The 19,848-nt window shown below is 42.3% G+C and overlaps 1 protein-coding gene across 1 annotated transcript in view; it reads right to left on the reverse strand.

Moving 5' to 3' along the window:
* khdrbs3 (KH domain containing, RNA binding, signal transduction associated 3) overlaps nt 1-19,848 on the reverse strand; it is a gene marked incomplete at both ends in the record, with an annotated part of 177,506 nt that overhangs the window by 73,676 nt on the left and 83,982 nt on the right. Inside the window, 2 exons of the mRNA XM_080735716.1 lie at nt 1,019-1,135; nt 16,318-16,436. Of these exons, the coding sequence (XP_080591842.1) occupies nt 1,019-1,135; nt 16,318-16,436 (236 nt within the window). The remainder of the gene's footprint in view (nt 1-1,018; nt 1,136-16,317; nt 16,437-19,848) is intronic.

Below are 19,848 nucleotides of genomic sequence, written 5' to 3' on the forward strand. Positions count from 1 at the left end.
TCGCAAATTTTTTTTATGGCCATTTGTATATTCACTGTCCCATTGACTCCACTAGAAATATATAAAGAAGAAAGAAATCTGCTTTAAGTAACATGTTAGGGGTCAAACTAGGGGTTCTTCATGATTCTGAATCCATTGCAAGCATTTTTTTAGCATGAAAAATATTCATTGGGCTAAATTTCGCCCCCCCCCCCCCCAAAACTGTGAAAAGTGCAAATAAAGTGATGACTCATGACTTTTCACAATTTTGGGGGGCCGAAATTTTGCCCAAGGAATGTTTTTCATGCAAAACAAATGATTGAACAATTGCAATGGATTCAGAATCATGAAGAACCCCTAGTTTGACCCCTCACATGCTACTTAGAGCAGATTTCTTTTTTCTTTTTTTTATATTTCTAGTGGAGTCAATGGGACAGTGAATATACAAATGGCCATAAAATGTTTTCGCGATGTTTCCGGCAGAGCAGGCCTCTCATTCTGTGGACCTTAATGACCAAACTAATAGATAAAACAGGAATAAAAAGTACGGCAGAACATCACAGGTCCTCTCCCATTTTGGTGACTGGGTTCGCGGCTAAAATGGCCGAAATATATAGGGTCGTTAGTGTTCATGTATGTTTTGTAATAATAATCAAAATCTGCAAAGTAACTAGTAGTAACACAATTTTGCAAATACTTGTAATGGAGTAAAAGCACAATATTTGGATCCGAGATGGTAGTGTTAAAAGTATTGGCAATTGGTACAAAATACCTCAAAACTGTACTTAAGTACATGTAATTTCCACCACTGCCAGATGGCTGTTGTAGTTTTGAATATACATCATCTTAATTTGTGTGAATTCTGAAAAGACCCAAGAGTTAGTTTACCTCCGAGATAGACTAAAAATGGCCCCACATCACACTGGGGATTTCAGATGCGTTGCAAACGGATGTGGAGACAATGAGGAAAATGGAAATGAGCAAAAAGACAGAAGTGGTGGGAAGGAAGGAGTGAGAGAATGGATCGCTGTGGTATTACCTTTTCTTTGTCTCTCATGGATCCCTTTCCAAGAATTGACATCTTTGTTAGCGTGTCCTCCTGCAGCCTCTTTAACGAGTTCCCGCGTGGCCCCAGAAGTTTGCCGACAAAGTTAAACTGCAACGCAGAAACAAGCCAGGATCAATGACAATCTGCCCGTTTTAGGGATGAAGGGGAAAACGTTCCTTACAGTATGTCAATCAACACCAGCGGCACCAGTGTGTGTGTGCTTTTCATTGAAAGCGAGGAGGGAAAAAAAAGAATGAGCCTTTCTTTTTCCTCCGTCTGTAGTTTGTCACGGCAAGGACATTTCAAACATTTTCCACAGTGAAGTCTTTGCCACAACTTTCATTAATTACTCTTTCTATGTTCTTTCTTGCTGGCTTGCTCTGAAGCAACCTACATTAATGATATAAAAAATCTCTCTCTCTCTCTCTCTCTCTCTCTCTCTCTCTCTCTCTCTCTCGCTCTCTCTCGCACGCGCGCACATGCACGCACGCGCACACACACACACAGTATATGCATAAAAGGACAGGACATTAATACATCTGGAAGACAATATAGTTCACCCACTTAAACCATACCATACACTTTGCGGTATGCTGAATAGCAGAAATACAACAAGCTCGCAAAACACTGCATTGCATCACATTGTGAGCTTGTAAGATCTGCCATTTCTGCCATTTCTGCCATTTAATGACACGTTTTGAACATTTTCGGCTACATCCAGGTTGAAAGTGATTCGAGTCAAACGTAATCCTGAGCTGGTATCTCAATGGCTCTGCGAGGTCTGTCCAATTTTTCAGCTAACTTGGTTACCGCACCTCACACAAGGTTAACTCTTGTTATGTAGACAAAGAGGAGCGCTTTTTTTTGTGGAGCAACACCTATCAATGTCATGCAATACCAACACAGGCCAGGCACAGTTATACCCCTGTCCCCGTAACATGCTCAGGGAGCACCGCGGTCCTCCCTTTAACGGTGACTTATAAAGCTGTCTGCCTCCACTATCTAGGTCATCAATTAGCAAGCGGGAGGTAAGACCAAAAAAAGAAAAAAAGGGGGGAGGGGGGGGAGAAAAAAAAAACCCATCACATTTCTGTTCCAACACCACCTCACCTACTTCTCTGCTCTCCTTTGTTCAGAAAGCCAGCGCTCATTAGGAGCCTTTAGTGAAGAAGAGTGCAGGGACGTGCAGACAGAGGTGGAAAAAGTACTCACATTTTGTACTTAAGTCAAAGTATCAATACTGCACTGTAGATGTACTCCGTTAGGGTGCCCTCACACCAAAATACCTATGAGAGTGGAATCCACGAATGCATTTCAATGAGAGTGAAGCGGTTTCATGCCAGCCGAGGATTTCTGCAAAAAAACGCTCCCTTATCATTGAAATGCATTGGCGGAACGCGGATTCCACTCTCATAGGTATTTTGGTGTGAGGGCACCCTTACAAGTAAATGTCCAGAATTCAAAATGTACTTGAGTAAAAGTATGAAAGCATTGGCATCAAAATGTACTTAAAGTACCAAAAGTAAAAGTACTAAATGTTTGAAAATAGCAGATCTACAAGCTCACAACGCGTCGCATCGCGACGCGTTGTGAGCTTGTAGATCGGCTATTTTCAAATAGCCAAGGTATAAAACAGTTAGGGCTAAAGTGGTTTATGTGTGTTTTATAATGCTATAATCTGCAAAGTAACTTGTAACTAAAGTTTTCAAATAAATTCAGTGGAGTAAAAGTACAATATTTGGATTCGAGATGTAATGGAGTAGAAGTAAAAGTGCTGGAAATTGGAAATACTCAAGTAAAGTACAAATAACTCAAAATTGTACTTAAGTACATTAACTAAGTACATTACTTAAATAAATGTACTTAGTTACTTTACACCACTGCGTGCAGAGAATGTTAGAGAGGCTGAAATTTCTAGAAGGGCCCTTTTGGTGAAAATATTGAAAATAGCAGACCTCCAAGATGCGACGCATTGTGAGCTTGGAGGTGGGCTATTTTCGGTGCTTTATACCACACTAAACTAAGCATGAAATCAAGTGCATACTGGAGATGTGGCGTAACGGCATGGATTTCTACACAGAGAGGGCAATTCTTTCAACATAAGGTGCTGCATTCAAGTTCAGGAGAGTTTGGACAAGGCAATTGTCTTGAATGCTGCCGTCAGGTATGGCATGGAAAAGGGGGCGTTTTCATTTCTTTCACCATAGTAAAAACTGCATTCAAGGCCTGGAGAGGGCCCTTTTTTACAAACGGGTAAAAGGGCAGGGGCTCAAGCCCCCTTTGATGTCTATTTGTGCACGTGCCTGGAAGAGTGTGTTCTAATGCGGTGAACTCTCCAGGATGGTTACTTTCTGTTCTCATCACTTGCGGCCAAGAAGAGGGGGAGACCTGTGCTATGATTTATACTGAGTTGCAGACAGGTGTTGCCCCCCCTCCCCCCCTCTGAAATTTCAGATCTACAATCTCAAAAGACTTTAGATTCCCTATTATTGAGACAAGAGGTATCATGGATCTATTGCCTTAAAACTAACGTAAACTTCGTGGGCTTTCATTTTTACCCCAGACATTTCAGCACTGTAGACGTAATTTACTTATCCTATACCTGCATTATGAGTCGCATTTTTTCTCCCCATAGACTTAATATTGAGTCAAATAAGAACTGTGTTTCAAAACTAAACAAATGATCCCACGGGTTTGACTCATATAGCCTACTGTATGACGCATCAACTTACTGACGGTGTGAAAGCGCTAATGTTACTGCAGCTGCATTAGTTTAATTTTTGCCAGAAACAAGTGACTGAGTGACTGACTATCATAAATGATACAGGGCCTCCCTGACAATATGGCCGGAACAGTTTGTTTATTTTTGGACAACAATTCTTATATGAGACTTACCAAATTTAGTATTTAGTATTTAGCTACCAAATGGCTAATCTGAGTTCCTTTTTTTCGCCACCACCAAATGGCTAATGATGCAGTTGTTAAGTAGAGCTATCTCTCTTTCATTATGCATTAGGCCTACAATGGTTTTGGGTATGCAAATTAGTCGGGCAGAGCCACTGGACAAGAAAAATCGTCGATTTCAATGGCCGCTTTCAAGATGTTTTGGCAATTAACTCTGGAACGGAAGGTCCAATCTGCTCAGTTTAAAGCTTGTTGGATGCGTGACTTCGAGGACATTACAGTGACAAGAAAAAATTGCGCCGCGGGCCGGAGTTTGAGTATCACTGCTCTAGTCTCAGTAAAACAGCCCTGAGTTGCAACTATAGGAATTTTTTCCGTCAACATTTCGCTGTGTTTGGCAAAAAAACATTACATTCACCCATTCATACACCGATGGCGAAGGAAACCATGCAAGGCACCAACCTGGACATCAGGAGCAATGTCTTGCTCAAGGACACTTTGACACTAACTCTGGGGGAGCCCGGGATCGAACTGGGAACATTCCGGTTTCCAAGCGACCGCTCTACCTCCTGAGCCACTGCCGCCGGCAAATAGGGTTCAAGTGGTTACGTTTTTTTTTTTATAATAATCTGAGTATTTCTTCCACCACTGCTAATGGATGTGATCACAGGTTGTTGTTTGTGCCACAGCTGAAGTGTTACTGAGATGCAGGAAGGTGCTACAATGCGTCTGTCTCTCTCTCTCTCTCTCTCTCTCTCTCTCTCTCTCTCTCTCTCTCTCTCTCTCTCTCTCTCTCTCTCTCTCTCTCTCTTTGCGATAATGAAAGCAACACAAATGTGAACGGTGTCACCGTCATCATCTCTCCCACGCCTGGCGATCCCCACAGAGGAGGAGGGGAGGAGGAGGAGGAGAGGAGGTACAGTAGGGCGATGGCGTCTTGGGGATGATTAAAAAGTCAGTGGACACAAGTGTAGAGGAACGGGGATCTGTGATTAATCACGTTTAACCGGAGGAAGGGGGGGCGGGTCTGGGATGGGGTGGGGAGGGGGGCGGCACACATCTAAGATGCTTTCATCATTCATCTGAATGCATTATACGCCGCAGAGAGTGTGGACACTTGTGAGGACCACACAGGCGTAGTAGAATTTTGAGAAAGATAAGATATTGTGAGTACAATATTCCTGGTCCTCACAACACAAGTGAAATGACTGTTTTACGGTAATCAGGCACGTGCACAGACTGCACTCATAGACATCAAAGGGGGCTTGAGCACCTGCCCTTTTATCTGTCCGTAAAAAGTACCCTCTCCAGACCATGAATGCAGTTTTTGCTATGGTGAAAGAGATGCAAATGCCTCCTTTCGGTGACATACCTGAAATCCATGCCGTTACGCCATATCTCCAGTATTGACTTGATTATGCTTAGTTCAGTGTGGTATCACGCATCGAAAAAAGCCGACCCCCAAGCTCACAACGGCTTGCACTGTGCCGCGTTGTGAGCTTGGAGGTCTACAATTTCCACCGAAAAGCCGTTTTAAGCTAAGGCTGTTTTTTTCTGACATTCTCTGCATGTCCCTGTAATAATATAATATAAAAGGGTTTGGTATACAATAGGTTTGTATTGTATACTCAAAAATAGCCAATCTGCAACGTGGTGTGAACTTATTTAGATCGGCTATTATCAGCTTTAGTTTCTGAGTACATTTTTTTTTTAAATGTATAAATGTTACCTATTAACCCATGAAATGAAGCATGCGTGCGTGGGTGCGTGCGTGCATGCTTGCATGCGTGTGTGTTGAGCAAAGGAAGAGCCGGTGCTGCAGATTGTGCTGAGGACAGCAGCACACTGAGCACAGCAGCACAGCAGCGCGCAGCGACAGTGGTGTGGAAGGATAAATGGCTCTTCCTCACCGCAGAGAAAAGCCACAGTCTGAAGTGGAAGCTGACCAGAGGGAGCCCTTCCCTTCCCTTCCCTTCCCTTCCCTCCCCTCCCCTTCCCTTCCCTTCCCTCCCCTCCCCTTCCCTTCCCTTCCCTCCCCTCCCCTTCCCTTCCCTTCCCTTCCCTTCCCTTCCCTTCCTTCACACCCTGCCAGCGCCTGGGCTGCTCTGGACTAGGGATGGGATATTATCGTTTATCGTGATAAAAAAAACACTCACGATAATCGTATCGCAGAGATTTAATTTATCGCGATATCGTCCTCCGTTATGCACTGGGATCAATTCACCTTTTATTTGCCGAGCTGCATATCCAGTACCACTTAAACCCTAGCTATAATTGGTAAAAAGGTACTTATAATATACGTACTTGATACAGTCTTTTTTCGCTCTCTATCAAATCTCTTTTTTGACAAAACTTTTTTTGGCAAATGTTCTGCCGCAGGATAATGGATTTTGATTATCGCGTTAATATCATAATTCGCGTACATTTTCATATCGTCCCATCCCTACTCTGGACCCACAGCAATGCAGTGTTCTGGAAAACGCATGTTTCTATGATCAGCTTTCAATGTTTTCAAGCGGGCAGAGAAAGTTGAGAACCACTGGTATAGAGAAACACGTTAAGACTTCCGAATGGTTTTCTGAAAAACTTATGTTTCTTTTACAATATCTTTACGTATGTTATTTTACAGTATCTGTGGTGCTCAACGTTTTTAATGTCAAGGACCCCTAGAATTATATGTATTTGACCTCAGACCCCCATCTCAAAATATTTTGTTCCAGGGACCCCCCCAGAAGCAAAGATTTTAGTTAAAAATGTTTGCTTTAAAATAATATATAATCAAAGATTTGCACACATTTTCACATGTTTTTTTCTCCCTCAAAAATATGAGATCTAGCGTGGCACTCGATCGGTGCCACACTATGAGCGCCAAAGTATTGGTTAAAGTGGTTAGGTGACACGGATACATTCCCTGTCTTAATGGGTTATTGTATGATAAAAAAAGAGAAAATACACATTTGTACAAAATGTCGTGAACTGTCCTACTGTACTGACTAATGCTTTTAGAGGAGTGTGCATGTACAGTATGACATGTATGGACTGAGAGGTTTATAAAGGTCAGCTTTACCTCGTAAAAGCTGTTAGTTGATGGATGCTCTATAGAATCCACTAGAACGTATAACTGACACATTTCTGAATGTGTAAAGTACGTTCACCCATTAGCCATGTGCATAGTCACACACTGATGGCGGAGACGACCACGCAAGGCTCCAATTTGCACACTGGGCCCTTATTGGTGTCAGCGTTAATTTTTTCCCAAGGTGCGGCTACAAAAAGATTCAAACCTACGACCAATCACAGTAGCGCGAGGGTGATACGATACTCCTGCCCTACATCAGCATAATGGGCCCTGGTTGGTTCCTCACGACTTGTGAGCTGTGAAATATTTGAATAATAGAGCAGGGCCAGACCAGACCTAATCTGCCACGGGCAATTTAGTCTTCCTTAGGGAGCAATCGTTTTTTTATGAACAGCACCCCCTGGAGGAAAATAGGGGAGGGTCATGCTATTTTAATTTCAGTCCTAGGGAGGGTCTGCTGATTTCACTTTGAATTCAAGGGAGGGTCATGCAATTTTTCAAAAGCAAACAATGGCTCCGAGGTACAGGCACTTATACAACCATTGTCAACAGCCTTCTGCTTTATTTAATGACAAACCCTGGGTGCCATCCCTTGAAATGCCCCACAGTCACTGCAGTTAGTGAATGAACTGAAGTGGCTGTGTTTATACTACAATGTATTTTCCTAAAACAATGGAGAGCTGTGTAAGGCAGCAAAAATGGTTGTCAGAACTGTATCCCCCTCCATAAAGTAAAAAGTGAAATGGTGCTAAAAAAAAAATAACATTAGGTTAACGATCGCTCGTTGAAAATGCGCATTTGACCCAGATTTTACCACAGGCAATCAACAGCACAAAATGAATGGCAAAATGAATGAATGAAATGAATGGCTGCTGTTACATGTGTTGTGCACATGTGTCAACTGTTTTATCTGTAACCTAGATGTCAAATAACTTGTTCTCAACCTGTGAGAACTTCTCACCTTTTTGTGATGTCCACGTTGACTTTTACACTAGCAGCAGTAGGCTACTCGCTGTGTGTTACTTTAGTTTGGAGGGTGTGTTAGTTTATTTTGGAAATGTGTTTTTGGGATGAAGTACAGCTGGGATCTCAATGCATTATATTTGCATACTCATTATTGTTCATTGCTGATGCCGCCCACACCCGTTTTTCACCCTAAAAAATCATAATAATTTACAGTAAAAAAAGAAAGAAAATACATTTTGCAGTGCCCACCCAGAACTTGCTTCTCTGTTCTGTTCTCGCCACTGGTTAGGAATAACTACGTTTAGGTTTTAGGCATACTTTTACTGTGGTAAATGTCATGTTGTAGGGGAGGGTCAATCTTTTTTATTTTAATGCTTGGGGAGGGTCATTAATATTTCCCCCAATTGAGAGGGAGGGTCATGGCATTTTATAAAAGAGCGTATACATTTTCTCCAGTAACACCCCTCAATAAAAAACGACCCCTCCCTTAGTAAAAGCATCTGTAAAGCGTCTTTGGGTACTCAGAAAAGCGCTATATAAATTTGAGATACGGTATAATATTAAAATCAAGATTATTTGGGTCAGTTATTTGCATTAGAGTAGACAAATCCAATTGTTCTGTAACAAAACCAACAACAAGAAGAAGAAGAAGAATTCCCTTTGCCCCAGAAAAGCACACATCTGGAACGTGTGCCGGTATAGATGGTGCCCTTGTCCTCATGTCCCCATTCGTTTGGTCAAATGGAAGCCCAGTGTTTGTAGAGGCTGGATTCGAGCACTCTGAACTCCATGCTAAAGAGCAGTGGTGGAAGAAGTACTAACATCACAATATGAATGTACTCGGTTACAAGTAAGTCTTGTAGACAAGTAAAATTTGACTTGAGCAAAAGCACAAAATTGTCATCAATATCAGTAGTACAAAAGTAAAACTAGGCCACTAAGATTTGTCACACTGTTTTGAAAACAGCAGATCTGCAGTCGTGAGCTTGTAGATCTGCTATTTTCGAATAGCCCAAGTATAAAATATGCCTTTAAAGTGGTAAATGTACATTTTGCAATATAATAATTTAAGTTCAAATATTTATAGCGGAGTAAAAAGTACAATATTTGCCTCTGAGATGTAGTGTAGTACTGGAAATTGGAAAACTCGAAACTGAACTCGAGCGCAGCAGATGAGTACATGTACTTAGTTACTTTCGCACCACTGCTAAAGAACCATTTGGAAAATGGGAGTGCCACTTCAATGGCAAAAGTCAAGAGGTGACTCTTGCGGTTCAGGAGAAAACCCATTGAAGTCAAAGCGATCACTCCTGCCACTGCTACCTGTCAGACAGAACAAATTGAATTTGTCTTCCTTCAGTGGGCTTGTTGGAACTCTAAACAGCGTATTAGCGGCTCCACTTATCAAAGCTGTCAAAGTAAATCTGTTTAGCTGTGAACCTATGAGACACAGATAGGCCTCCAGATGACATTTCATGCCCGGCGCTCGGTACCAAAACATTTAATACTGGAGACAGACTAGCAAGTTTACTTTTGAAGCATATTACGCTTTAGGAGCGCACAGCGCAGTGTCACCCTGTGTAAAAGTTCATATCCTTCTACTGCCGATCGTGACTAATAAGTTCCCAAACTTTTCAGGCCACGACCCCTCAAAAGAATCATATTTCAACTGGGGACCCCACCTGACAAGCACTTGCAATTGCAGTCATTACATTTAGTTTGACTCCCAAAATAATCTGGGGACCCCCCCCTGGAGGTCCCGACCCCCAGTTTGGGAACCAATGGGTTATTTGGTTCACAAAAGAATAGATATATTTGGTGTCTTCCTGGGACCCAAACTTACAGCCAATCCAATATGAATTAACCACTTCTAACACTTTATAGTGAAAATAGTCTACAAATCTAAAAACTTGCGCGACGCAACGTGTTGTGATACTGGATAGGGTGGGGGCCATCCTTCCGCTGCGAGAGGTCACTCACGGCGACACTTTAGCTCGCAGCGATTGGTCGTCCACATCTCGTATCATCGGTTATCAGCCCAAGGGGATTCTCAGATATTTTTATCACTCCCCTCGCCCAGAGTGAATCAGGTTTCAGTATGTGATAATGGCTGACCTCAAACAATTCCGCTCAAACTGAAATCCCACCACATTTTATATACAGTACGTACATATATATCATTTTAAAGAAAACTAGGTCTGTTTTATTCCTGCGAGGCGGTTGGTTATATTTCCGCTTTGGTTCACGTAAAGCAAACAGAGTATTAGGTTTTAAGCACGAACCCTTTCATTTTTTTCCCCCTGCCCTCAACAAACCCATTGGTCTGGGCATTACACTGCAGGGCTGCATGTTTCTGTTCCCCTGGAGGGCCGAGGTGAAAACCTGAGTGATGTCCGCCATCTGAAAAAAGCCCTTCTCACTTTTACACACGCAGGAGTGTCACACCAAATTCTGGGCCCTGGGTACAAGGATTCACTGCGGGCCCCCCATGAATGTTCTTCATAGTGGGAGGGGTTTTAACCCATTTAGACTGGGGGAACGCATTATTTGTGCTTTAACTATTGAAAAATAGCAGATCTACAAGCTCACAGGTGTCGTGCTGTGAACTTGTAGATCTGCTATTTTTGAAAAATTGTGAACATTTGTGCAAGTCTTTGAATATTTCAAATCCTTCTAAGGTTTTCTGAAAAACCTATGTTTCTATGTCAGTGGTGCTCAAACCTTTTCATGTCCAGGACCCCCAAAATGATATGTGTTTGACCACGGACGCCCATCTCAAAACATTTAGTTCCAGGGACCCCCCCCAGAAGCGTTCGAGTTACAGATGTTCACTTAAAGAATACATAATTATATTCAAAGGTGTGCAGACTGTGCACACATTTTCACGACTTTTCAAGAATAGCAGATCTACAAGCTCGCAGCGCTGCACTCGGTGCCGCGCTGTGAGCTTGTATATCTGCTATTTTTCAATAGCTCAAGTATAAAATAACGAAGGCCCCTCCACCTTGGGCCCTGTAGTAACTCAGTCCCACTTCCCCCCCCCCCCCCTTGTGACGCCCCTGTACAAACGACTCCCCCCCGCCCCCACCCGGCTCCCAGTGGGCTATCCCTGTCAGGCGGCTGAGCGTGCCGCGTGGCTCCATTAAACGCCGCCGACATCTGAGCGGGCTGAAGTGCCTCTCATCACGCGGCCAACAACGTTATCACTCAAAAGCGGCACGGCGCTTATGTCCATTTTGACAAAGAGGCTGTCACGAGGCTCGCCTCTCTCTTGTCCAGAAAGAGAGGAATGTATGACTTAATCCATTCAGAACGGGTACACATATTGTGTATCATTATTTCATGCTTTAACTATTGAAAAATAGCAGATATACAAGCTCACAGCCGCGCTGCGAGCTTGTAGATCTGCTATTTTTTTTTTTATCGTGAAAATTAGAATTTTGACCCGATTCTATAAGTGTCTTTTGAATCCTTTTAAGATTTTTTTGAAAAACCTATGTTTCTATGTCAGCAATCTGGCCAGCCATCGTCAAAGAAAGGGTCCTTTTTACTTAACTGGAGCTCAGTTAGTCTGTTCTTGAGAGACTACTATGTCAGTGGTTCTCAAACCTTTTCATGTGAAGGACCGCCAAAATGATATGTATTTGGCCATGGACCCCCTTCACAAAATATTTATTTCCAGGGACCACCCAGACGCAACATTTGAGTTACAAACGTTCGCTTTAAACATATATTCAAAGATTTGTACACATTTTCACTACTTTTTCAAAAATAGCAGATCTACAAGCTCGCAGCGCGGCACTCGGTGCCGCGCTGTGAGCTTGTATATCTGCTATTTTTCACTGGTTAAAGCATTCAATAATTCTAGGCCTAATTCCTAAATGGGTTTTAAGCGAGCAGACGCTGACTGTCAGCCAACAGCCAATGCATTGTTCCCCCTGCCATGTTTCTCCAATGATTTGACCGTGTATAACACTTTCTGATATCAACGATACCCATGAAGGCCTTGAGGCCCATTCTACAAATGCCTTCTAAATGAGTGGTTCTAATTTTTTTTGCAGAGGACCCACAAAACTATTTGTATTTGAACCACTGTTCTAAATCTGTTCTAAATTTCAGAAAAAAAAACATATGTTGCTATAGCTAAAATCGAAAATGACACAGATGGCTTAAATCAGGGGTCTTCAATGTGTTTAGCTGAGAGAGAGATGAAGCAGGGACCCCCACAACCTTTTCATAGATTCCATATAGCTTCATTGTTTGACAGCACAATCATCAGTGTATTTTGGATTCATGTCAATTTGGTTTTCAGATATTTAACCACTTGAACCGTCAATACTTAACTCATACAGTGCCATCCGGCCACAAGGGGCGCTAGAGTGCCAGAAATGTATCCATAGACCTTCATTATAGCTTTCGTTGACCCTCCCCCAACTGGCTTGTGTTTTCACTCCAGTCAATGCTATGGAGGACGAGAGGAGGAAGCTAGCTGACACGTAGCCAAAATGCTAACCCATTTAGAAGCGCGATCTAAAGCTATTTCAGCCGCAAAAAACTTTCTCTTTGGGTCTGGGAACACAATCCGGAGAAAATCCTGTCTAAAGATGTGATTTATTATTGGAGTGGGCGGCGCGATGCGGCCGTTAGCGCGAATGCGGCCCGTGGATGGCCGAGTCTAAGTCCCGGGCATGGATGGACGTCTAGACCGGGGCTTCGTTGAGGCCTCCAATAAAATAATTCATTTCATTAAAAAAGCCGAACATGTTCGGGATAGGCACACTGGACTACGTTCCGGAAGCGGCGCTGAACATTTGGTGAACATTGGGGGGCTCAAAAATGTATTTTAAACCATTTTTAATGGAATATATCGTCGGACCATGTAAAATGGCTAGCTGGCTAGCGTAGGACGAGCCAGGACCACCCACGACTCTACAAGCAGCTCAGGGTAAGTCAATTAATAAAAAAAAAATTGTATTGGATTGAAATAAAGCCGAACATGTTCGGGATAGGCACAGAATGAGTTAATAAACTTGACCTTTCACTCTGTACTTAGTCTGCTGTTTTCTCCTCTACACCAAAGCTCTTCTACAAGCATCTACAAGCATCTACACGATCTACAAGCTCACAACGCCTTGCACTGCGAGGCGTTGTGAGCTTGTAGATCTGCTATTTTTGTCTAAAGTTATCAGAATTTGGATACTAGGGTTCAAGTGGTTAATATAAGATAGGAGAAAAGAGAAACTTTCTATCACTCAAAGATTTGGAGGACCCCCTGTAGTAACTCTGAGGACCCCCTAGGGCTCCCGGACCCCCTGTGGAATACCCATGACTTAAATTATTTGAAGTCTGGAACCAAGCCATCCAAGCTCCTGCATGGTGAATCGTGACCATAAAACATTTGATTCAGTGACAAAAAACTTTGGAAAAGCGCAAAAAGAATATTGGTATATTTAATTAAATATTCAAATATTCTTTGACACAGAATCAAATGTTTTTTGTTTGTTCTTTTCTCATGGCTCACCAGGAGCCTGGATGACTTGATTCCAGGCTTAAAATAATTTATATAAATATTTTCCAAATTCTCTGTGGGAAACATGAATGGGTTTTCCATCGGTGGCACCACACAATGGCCGCCACTGCTTTGCCCTTTATTGTTATGCGTTATTATTCTGTGGCTACAGTATAAGTGCAAACCATTGTTAACACATGAAGGGTCATAATTAAGTTCAACGATCATAATTATTCATTTGTATGAAAAAAATAATAATAATATGTATGTACTGTACTGCAGTGGTTCTCAACCTGTGGGTCAGGACCCCCAGGGCGGTCCCCAAATTATTTGGGGGGGTCCCCAGATGATTAACTTAATGTGCAGCATTGTTTTCTCACTCAACAGTAAACAAACCAACATAAAGTTATATAGAGGGTATCTACACATTTCTAAAGTGTCAATTTAAGGACTTTTTAATACCTCTAAAATGACAAATTATCAAATATTAGAGACAGAAATATAGAACCGTGTTATACAGAATGTAATGACTCAACTCTTAGTGCTCGTCACGGTGGGGGGTCCCCAGTTAAAATATGATTATTTTGTCACGGCCTGAAAAGGTTGAGAGCCACTGCTGTGCTGTACAGTATTGTGAAAAAAAGTGACATCCACTCAAGTATAAAAAAAATATTGCTCATTCGAACTCATTAATTTCATTTTGTTATGCATCTTACATTCATGCATGATTACTGTAGTATGTTATACATGGGAACTGACTGTACTGTATGTACCATGAAACACTCCAACATGGATGGATGCGTCATTGGCCAAGGTCAGTGTAATTGTCGGGGTGCAAAGAGCAGCCAATTACAGCTGTGGCATTTCAAAAGCTTAAATCACTGATTCAGTGTGGAATTATTATTCTGAATGGTAATTCTACCATATCTTTGCCAGTGGACAGTAGCCGATTCAATTTATTTATTTAACCACTCATAAACCCTATATTCCAGGGGTCTTCAACAGGGGGTACGGGACCCCTAGGGGGTCCTCAGAGTTACTACAGGGGGTCCTCCAAATCTTTGAGTGATAGAAACTTTTTTCTCCTCTTTTATATTAACCACTTGAACCCATAATCTGAGAACTTTAGCCAAAAATAGCAGATTTACAAGCTCACAACGCCTCACGCCGCGAGGCGTTGTGAGCTTGTAGATCGGCTATTTTCGGCAAAGAGGTATGGTGTAGAGGGGGAAAAAGTACAGAGTGAAAGGTGAAGTTTATTAAGTATTGACGGTTCAAGTGGTTAAATATCTGATAACACAAATTGACATGAATCCAAAATACATTGTGCTGTCAAACGATGAAACTATATGGAATCTGGGGGTCCCTGCTTCATCTCTCTCTCAGATAAGGGGTTCTTGGCCTGAAAACGTTGAAGACCCCTGCTATAGTCTTCACTGGCGGGGTCCCACAGGGCTCTAATCTAGGCCCCCCCTAGCTCCTTTTTCCCTGTACACCACATCTCTTCTGTGATGTTTGTACTGTAGATCAGCTATTTTCGTCCAAAGTTTACCAGTGGTGTAAAAAGTACTTTTTTTTACGTGAGTATCAATACTGCAATGTAGAAATATTCTATTATATTCTGTTCAGTACAAAAGTATTGGCATCAAAATATACTTAAAGTACAGTACCAAAAGTAAAAGTACTCATTATGCAGAATGTCCTGTTTCACAAGGTATCATATGTGCATAACATGTATTAAAACCTTTTGAATAGCAGATCTACAAGCTCACAACGTGTCACATCGCAACGCGTCGGGATCTTGTAAATCTGCTATTTTCAAATGATCAAAGTTCAAATAGGGCATAAGTGGGTATATATGTATGTTTTGTAATAATAATTAAAATCTACAAAGTAACTAGTAACTCAAGTTTTCAAATAATCGTAGCAGAGTAAAATACAATATTTGCTGAAATATATAATGGAATATACAGTGTAAATGGAAATACTCTAGTAATCTCAAAATTGTGAAAATTACTTGAGTAAATGTAATTAGTTCCCCCTCTGATGTTTACCCCCCAGCAGCATTTACAGTATAATAGTGCTTTTCTCCAAAGCGCTTTTCAATGTACTTCACATTCACACATAGGGCTGTCACGATTAGGACATTTTACATGACGATTAATTTTCACTAAAATAATTGTGATTAACGATTTAATTGTGTTTTTGTCGTGGACAATTACATTTCCGTTTGGCTTTTAGGCTTTGAAGTTGCACATGGTAGATATCACACACAACCTAAATATACAAAGAAATGACTGACATATTTGACAACTTTACACTTAAAAAAGAACATTGATAGTGGAAATAGCCAATCTACAAGCTCACAACGCGTCGCATCGCGACGCGTTGTGAGCTTGTAGATCTGCTTGTAGATCTGCTATTTCCTCTATTTTTGACTTTCTTTTAAATATATGAAAATTTTCAACATGGAAACGATTATGACGATTATGAAAAATAATCACGATTATGTCAAATAATTGCGATTAGACGATTATGTAATAATTGTGACAGCCCTATTCACACACCGATGGCAAAGGAAACCATGCCAACCTGCTCATCGGGAGCAATTAGGGGTTCAGCGTCTTGCACTTCAACCAACTCTGGGGGAGCCCGGGTTCCAAGTGGGAACCTTCTTGTTTCCCTAGCTGCCGCTCTACCTCCAGAGCCACTGCCGCCCCATCATTTATAGATAGATAATTTATTATTTATGGCATCATCTCAATAACTTTCTGTCTCCCATGCTTCTGAGCGTAATCTACTTTTAGGATAGCATCCTACCATATTACTTACTTTAGGAAACTGCTTGACTGGTATTAAGATTTTCTGTCCCAGTTTCATGTTCTTATTGATGACGACGTCGATGAACTTCTCCTCTTCCTTCCCCTCATCTTTCTGGAGTTTCTCGATTTCTACAGAAAACGGGAGGGAAAGAAAGGATCAGAAAACAGAAGCGTACAGAGGGTCATCGTCTGGAAGTGGCAGATTCTTTCTGATAACTTGGGATAAAACGCAATGTTCTTTCTGAGGAAGAGAAGAAGAGACTGCAGACTACAAGTTTGCAAAATTCACCCGTCGCCTCTCAAGGCCAGACAACTCTGGCACAATGTTCTCTGTAACTCTGCCTCACAAAAGTCTATCATCTGTTATGTCAAAGATATATTTTAAAACATCTTTGAGATGTCTTTTTTGAATTTTGGTAGGATTCACCTGCACAGCGGCAGTTATCACAGTGATGGGTGCTCAACCTCACCATCAGTGTTTTTTAATGACAAGGATGTACTGTCCTTGTAGAATACACCCAACTACCTGATTCAATCTAACTTGTAGAGGCCCCTGCTGCACGAAATTACCTGGATGATACCATTCATCTACAGCAGGGGTCTTCCATAGGGGGTCCGGGACCTGGCCTGGAAACATTGAAGACCCCTGATCTACAGTACTACAAAACACAACCTCACAAGTCAATTCACATTCCTGAACACCAATTCCATGTTGTACTGCTCCGGCCTTCTACGAAACTCTTTTGCCCGAGAACCATAGCAGACATGACGTTAACTGTGTTGCTAGTATGTTAGATTTCAGCGTAAGAATTGCAATTGACTATATTAATGAAAATGGTAAAATGTGTGTGTGCGTGTGCGTGTGTGTGGGTGTGTGGGTGGGTGGGCAGTAGGGTTGCCAACTCCCAGAGTTTCAAATACGGGACACTTTCTAAGGAAACATGCGCCGCCAAAGGCGGCGCCGAAAAATCGCATATTTTCGGTTATAAAGTTGGCTAAAACGGGCATTTTCCGATATTAAATCATATTTTTCCTTTCACAATATTAATTCGGGTGTCTTTGGGCCGAAAAATCGGATATTTTCGGTTATAAAGTTGGCTAAAATGGGTATTTTCCTCTATTAAATCATATGTTTCCTTTCACAATATTAATTCGGGTGTCTCTCAATTTTCCAAAACATATCGCCTAAGTCTACCTGGTCCTTATGTGCCCACTCTCTGGTACCCAACACTAGTTTAATCATATTGGCATACAGCAATAACCATTAGGTTTTAAAAACAAAATCAACGCATGCTTATGTTATTTCACATACCAGCCTGTCTGGGGTCGCTTTAGTTGGCAGACAAGATTACTGTAGTGTTCCCAGGAATACCAATATCCATGGCTTATTTTCTGTTGCTTGCCTGCTTTTTCACCTTTTTGTTTAGCCTATCACCTATCATGGATTCATGTCTAATATGTTTGTACACAATCTTCTGTCACACGTTTTTTTAAGACATTAAACAATGTTCTGAGCCGAGCACTGTCGTATGGTCGCTCGCACGCACTCGTTTCGTCTCTCGCAGGCAACTTGTGGAGTGAACCTACAGCCCATGCTTGGGAAGGGAGTGTGTAGGGGGCGGAGACTGTGTCTTAGCAACACTCAGAGCCGTATGTTAATAAGCCAATCAGCTGCTTACAAACAGCGCAGCGCCTCTCACAGCAATGGGATGCAGCACTTATCGTCTCAGAGGAGAGCAGAGTGGAAGTGGAAGCTCTCTGACAGGCAGAATCGCTGTCATTTCTCAATTAAATCATCCCGTCATTCATATTTATCCCCCAACCTTAAAATACGGGACAAAGAGCGTCCCGTTTCAGTTCAATACGGGACACGTCTTTTAGTTTCCAAAAAAGGGACGATCCCGTATTTTACGGGACGGTTGCAGAGACATACAGGAAAATAAAATCAATAATAAAAAACATTCATAGAATTTCCAATGTAGTTGACAAACTAACATGGCAAAAAAGAAACTGCATGGGTACTATATAAGCAGAGAGCGTACCCATGCACACACCCATCTTTTTTTCTTTTTTTTTTTTACTTTTCATCTTGTGGAAATTGACGCAGTCATGCAGGCACCATTCACCTGGCTCGATGAGGCTCCATCACCATAATACTTTAGCAATTTTTGTGGCAATTCCGATTTTACTCGTATCGACGCGTCGGGTGCTCGAGTTCCCTTTCATGTGCTTCACGGAGGAAAAAAAACAGCGATAGCGAAAGAGTGAGGAGGACACCGGGCTGCCGTGCCTCCAGGCTACCGAAAATATTGGCCGTCACGGTCTTTCTCTTTGATGTATTTGGAGATGTAACCTTGAAGGTTTAATGAGTTGGATAACATCTGTGTTTCAGTGCCAGTTAAGTGGTTTTGCGGAGAGGTTGGCTGGCTGGAAACGAGTGGGAGAGCAAGACAAAAGACTCGGGGCTACAACCTGCCAGGGTAAACAACCAGCAGAAAGGTGAAGACGAGGGTAAATACACACTGAAATGGGAGTCTTGACTAAAACAATACGGAGGGGGAAAAAACAACAAAAAAACATACAAATAAATAAAAAATAAAACGAGAACAAAACAGATCTTTTGGAGCCAATACAATGCTTAATAACCGCTGGTCAGTTGCGGGCTCATATTGCGATTACGATCTATCACAATGCTTTGCAGGCGAAGGGTCACCCGAAATAGCATAATACCACTCAGAAATAATGCACCGTACCAGATTGTTTAATTCATTTTCGTTTTTTTTATAAATGAATGCTCTATTATTTCTTTGTTGTACAACAGAGTGAGAGTGTCGCGCAAAAGAAGCAGCGAGAAAGTCTTTTCCCCCTTTTTTTGTGACCTTATTCATCCCGCAGGGGAACTTCAGTTTGGAGCTTCCCCCAGCTGAGTGCTGCCCAAAGAGGAGCGCGGAGCAGCTGGGGGTTAAGTGTCTTGCTCTGGGACACTTCAACACACTGATGAGGCCTGTGGAACCGGGGAGCTCCAGGTGGTCTCTCTAACCATTGAGCTATGGCCGACCCAATTGTGATGTGCTGTGCACTTGTAGATCTGCCATGTTCAAAGTTGCCTGGGATCACTTCCAATTTCTGGCTTTTGATCCGGTTGGGAGCGGATGGCGTCCTACCGGTACGTCATACGTCAAACCGGAATCAGTTCCAAAACAATTCCCCGCGCTCAATGACACACTTTTAAAGCTATACTGTGTAAGTTGCTCAACTAGTGGTCAGTAGCGGTATAACAAACCGCGGTCGCGTCTGCTTTTTTCGGCCGTTTTTCGCCTTCAGACCACCGCGTCCGCCTCGCCTCACCGAGACGCATCTGTAGAGACGTCCCGCATCCCTCTCCGATCGGGCGTTCGGGAGTTGCGGACTCCTTCACCCAGCCTTCACCAGAGTAAATGCTGTTGTTATGTTGAGGCAAGCTACTTCCTGAGAAGACGGCAAGACGCGCTGTGATTGGCCGGCAGTGTATGATCCGCGCTGTGATTGGCCGGTAGTGTAT

The sequence above is a fragment of the Nannobrachium achirus genome (genome assembly GCF_963921795.1).
Source record: "Nannobrachium achirus genome assembly, chromosome: 10".
In the NCBI taxonomy this organism is placed as follows: Eukaryota; Metazoa; Chordata; class Actinopteri; order Myctophiformes; family Myctophidae; genus Nannobrachium; species Nannobrachium achirus.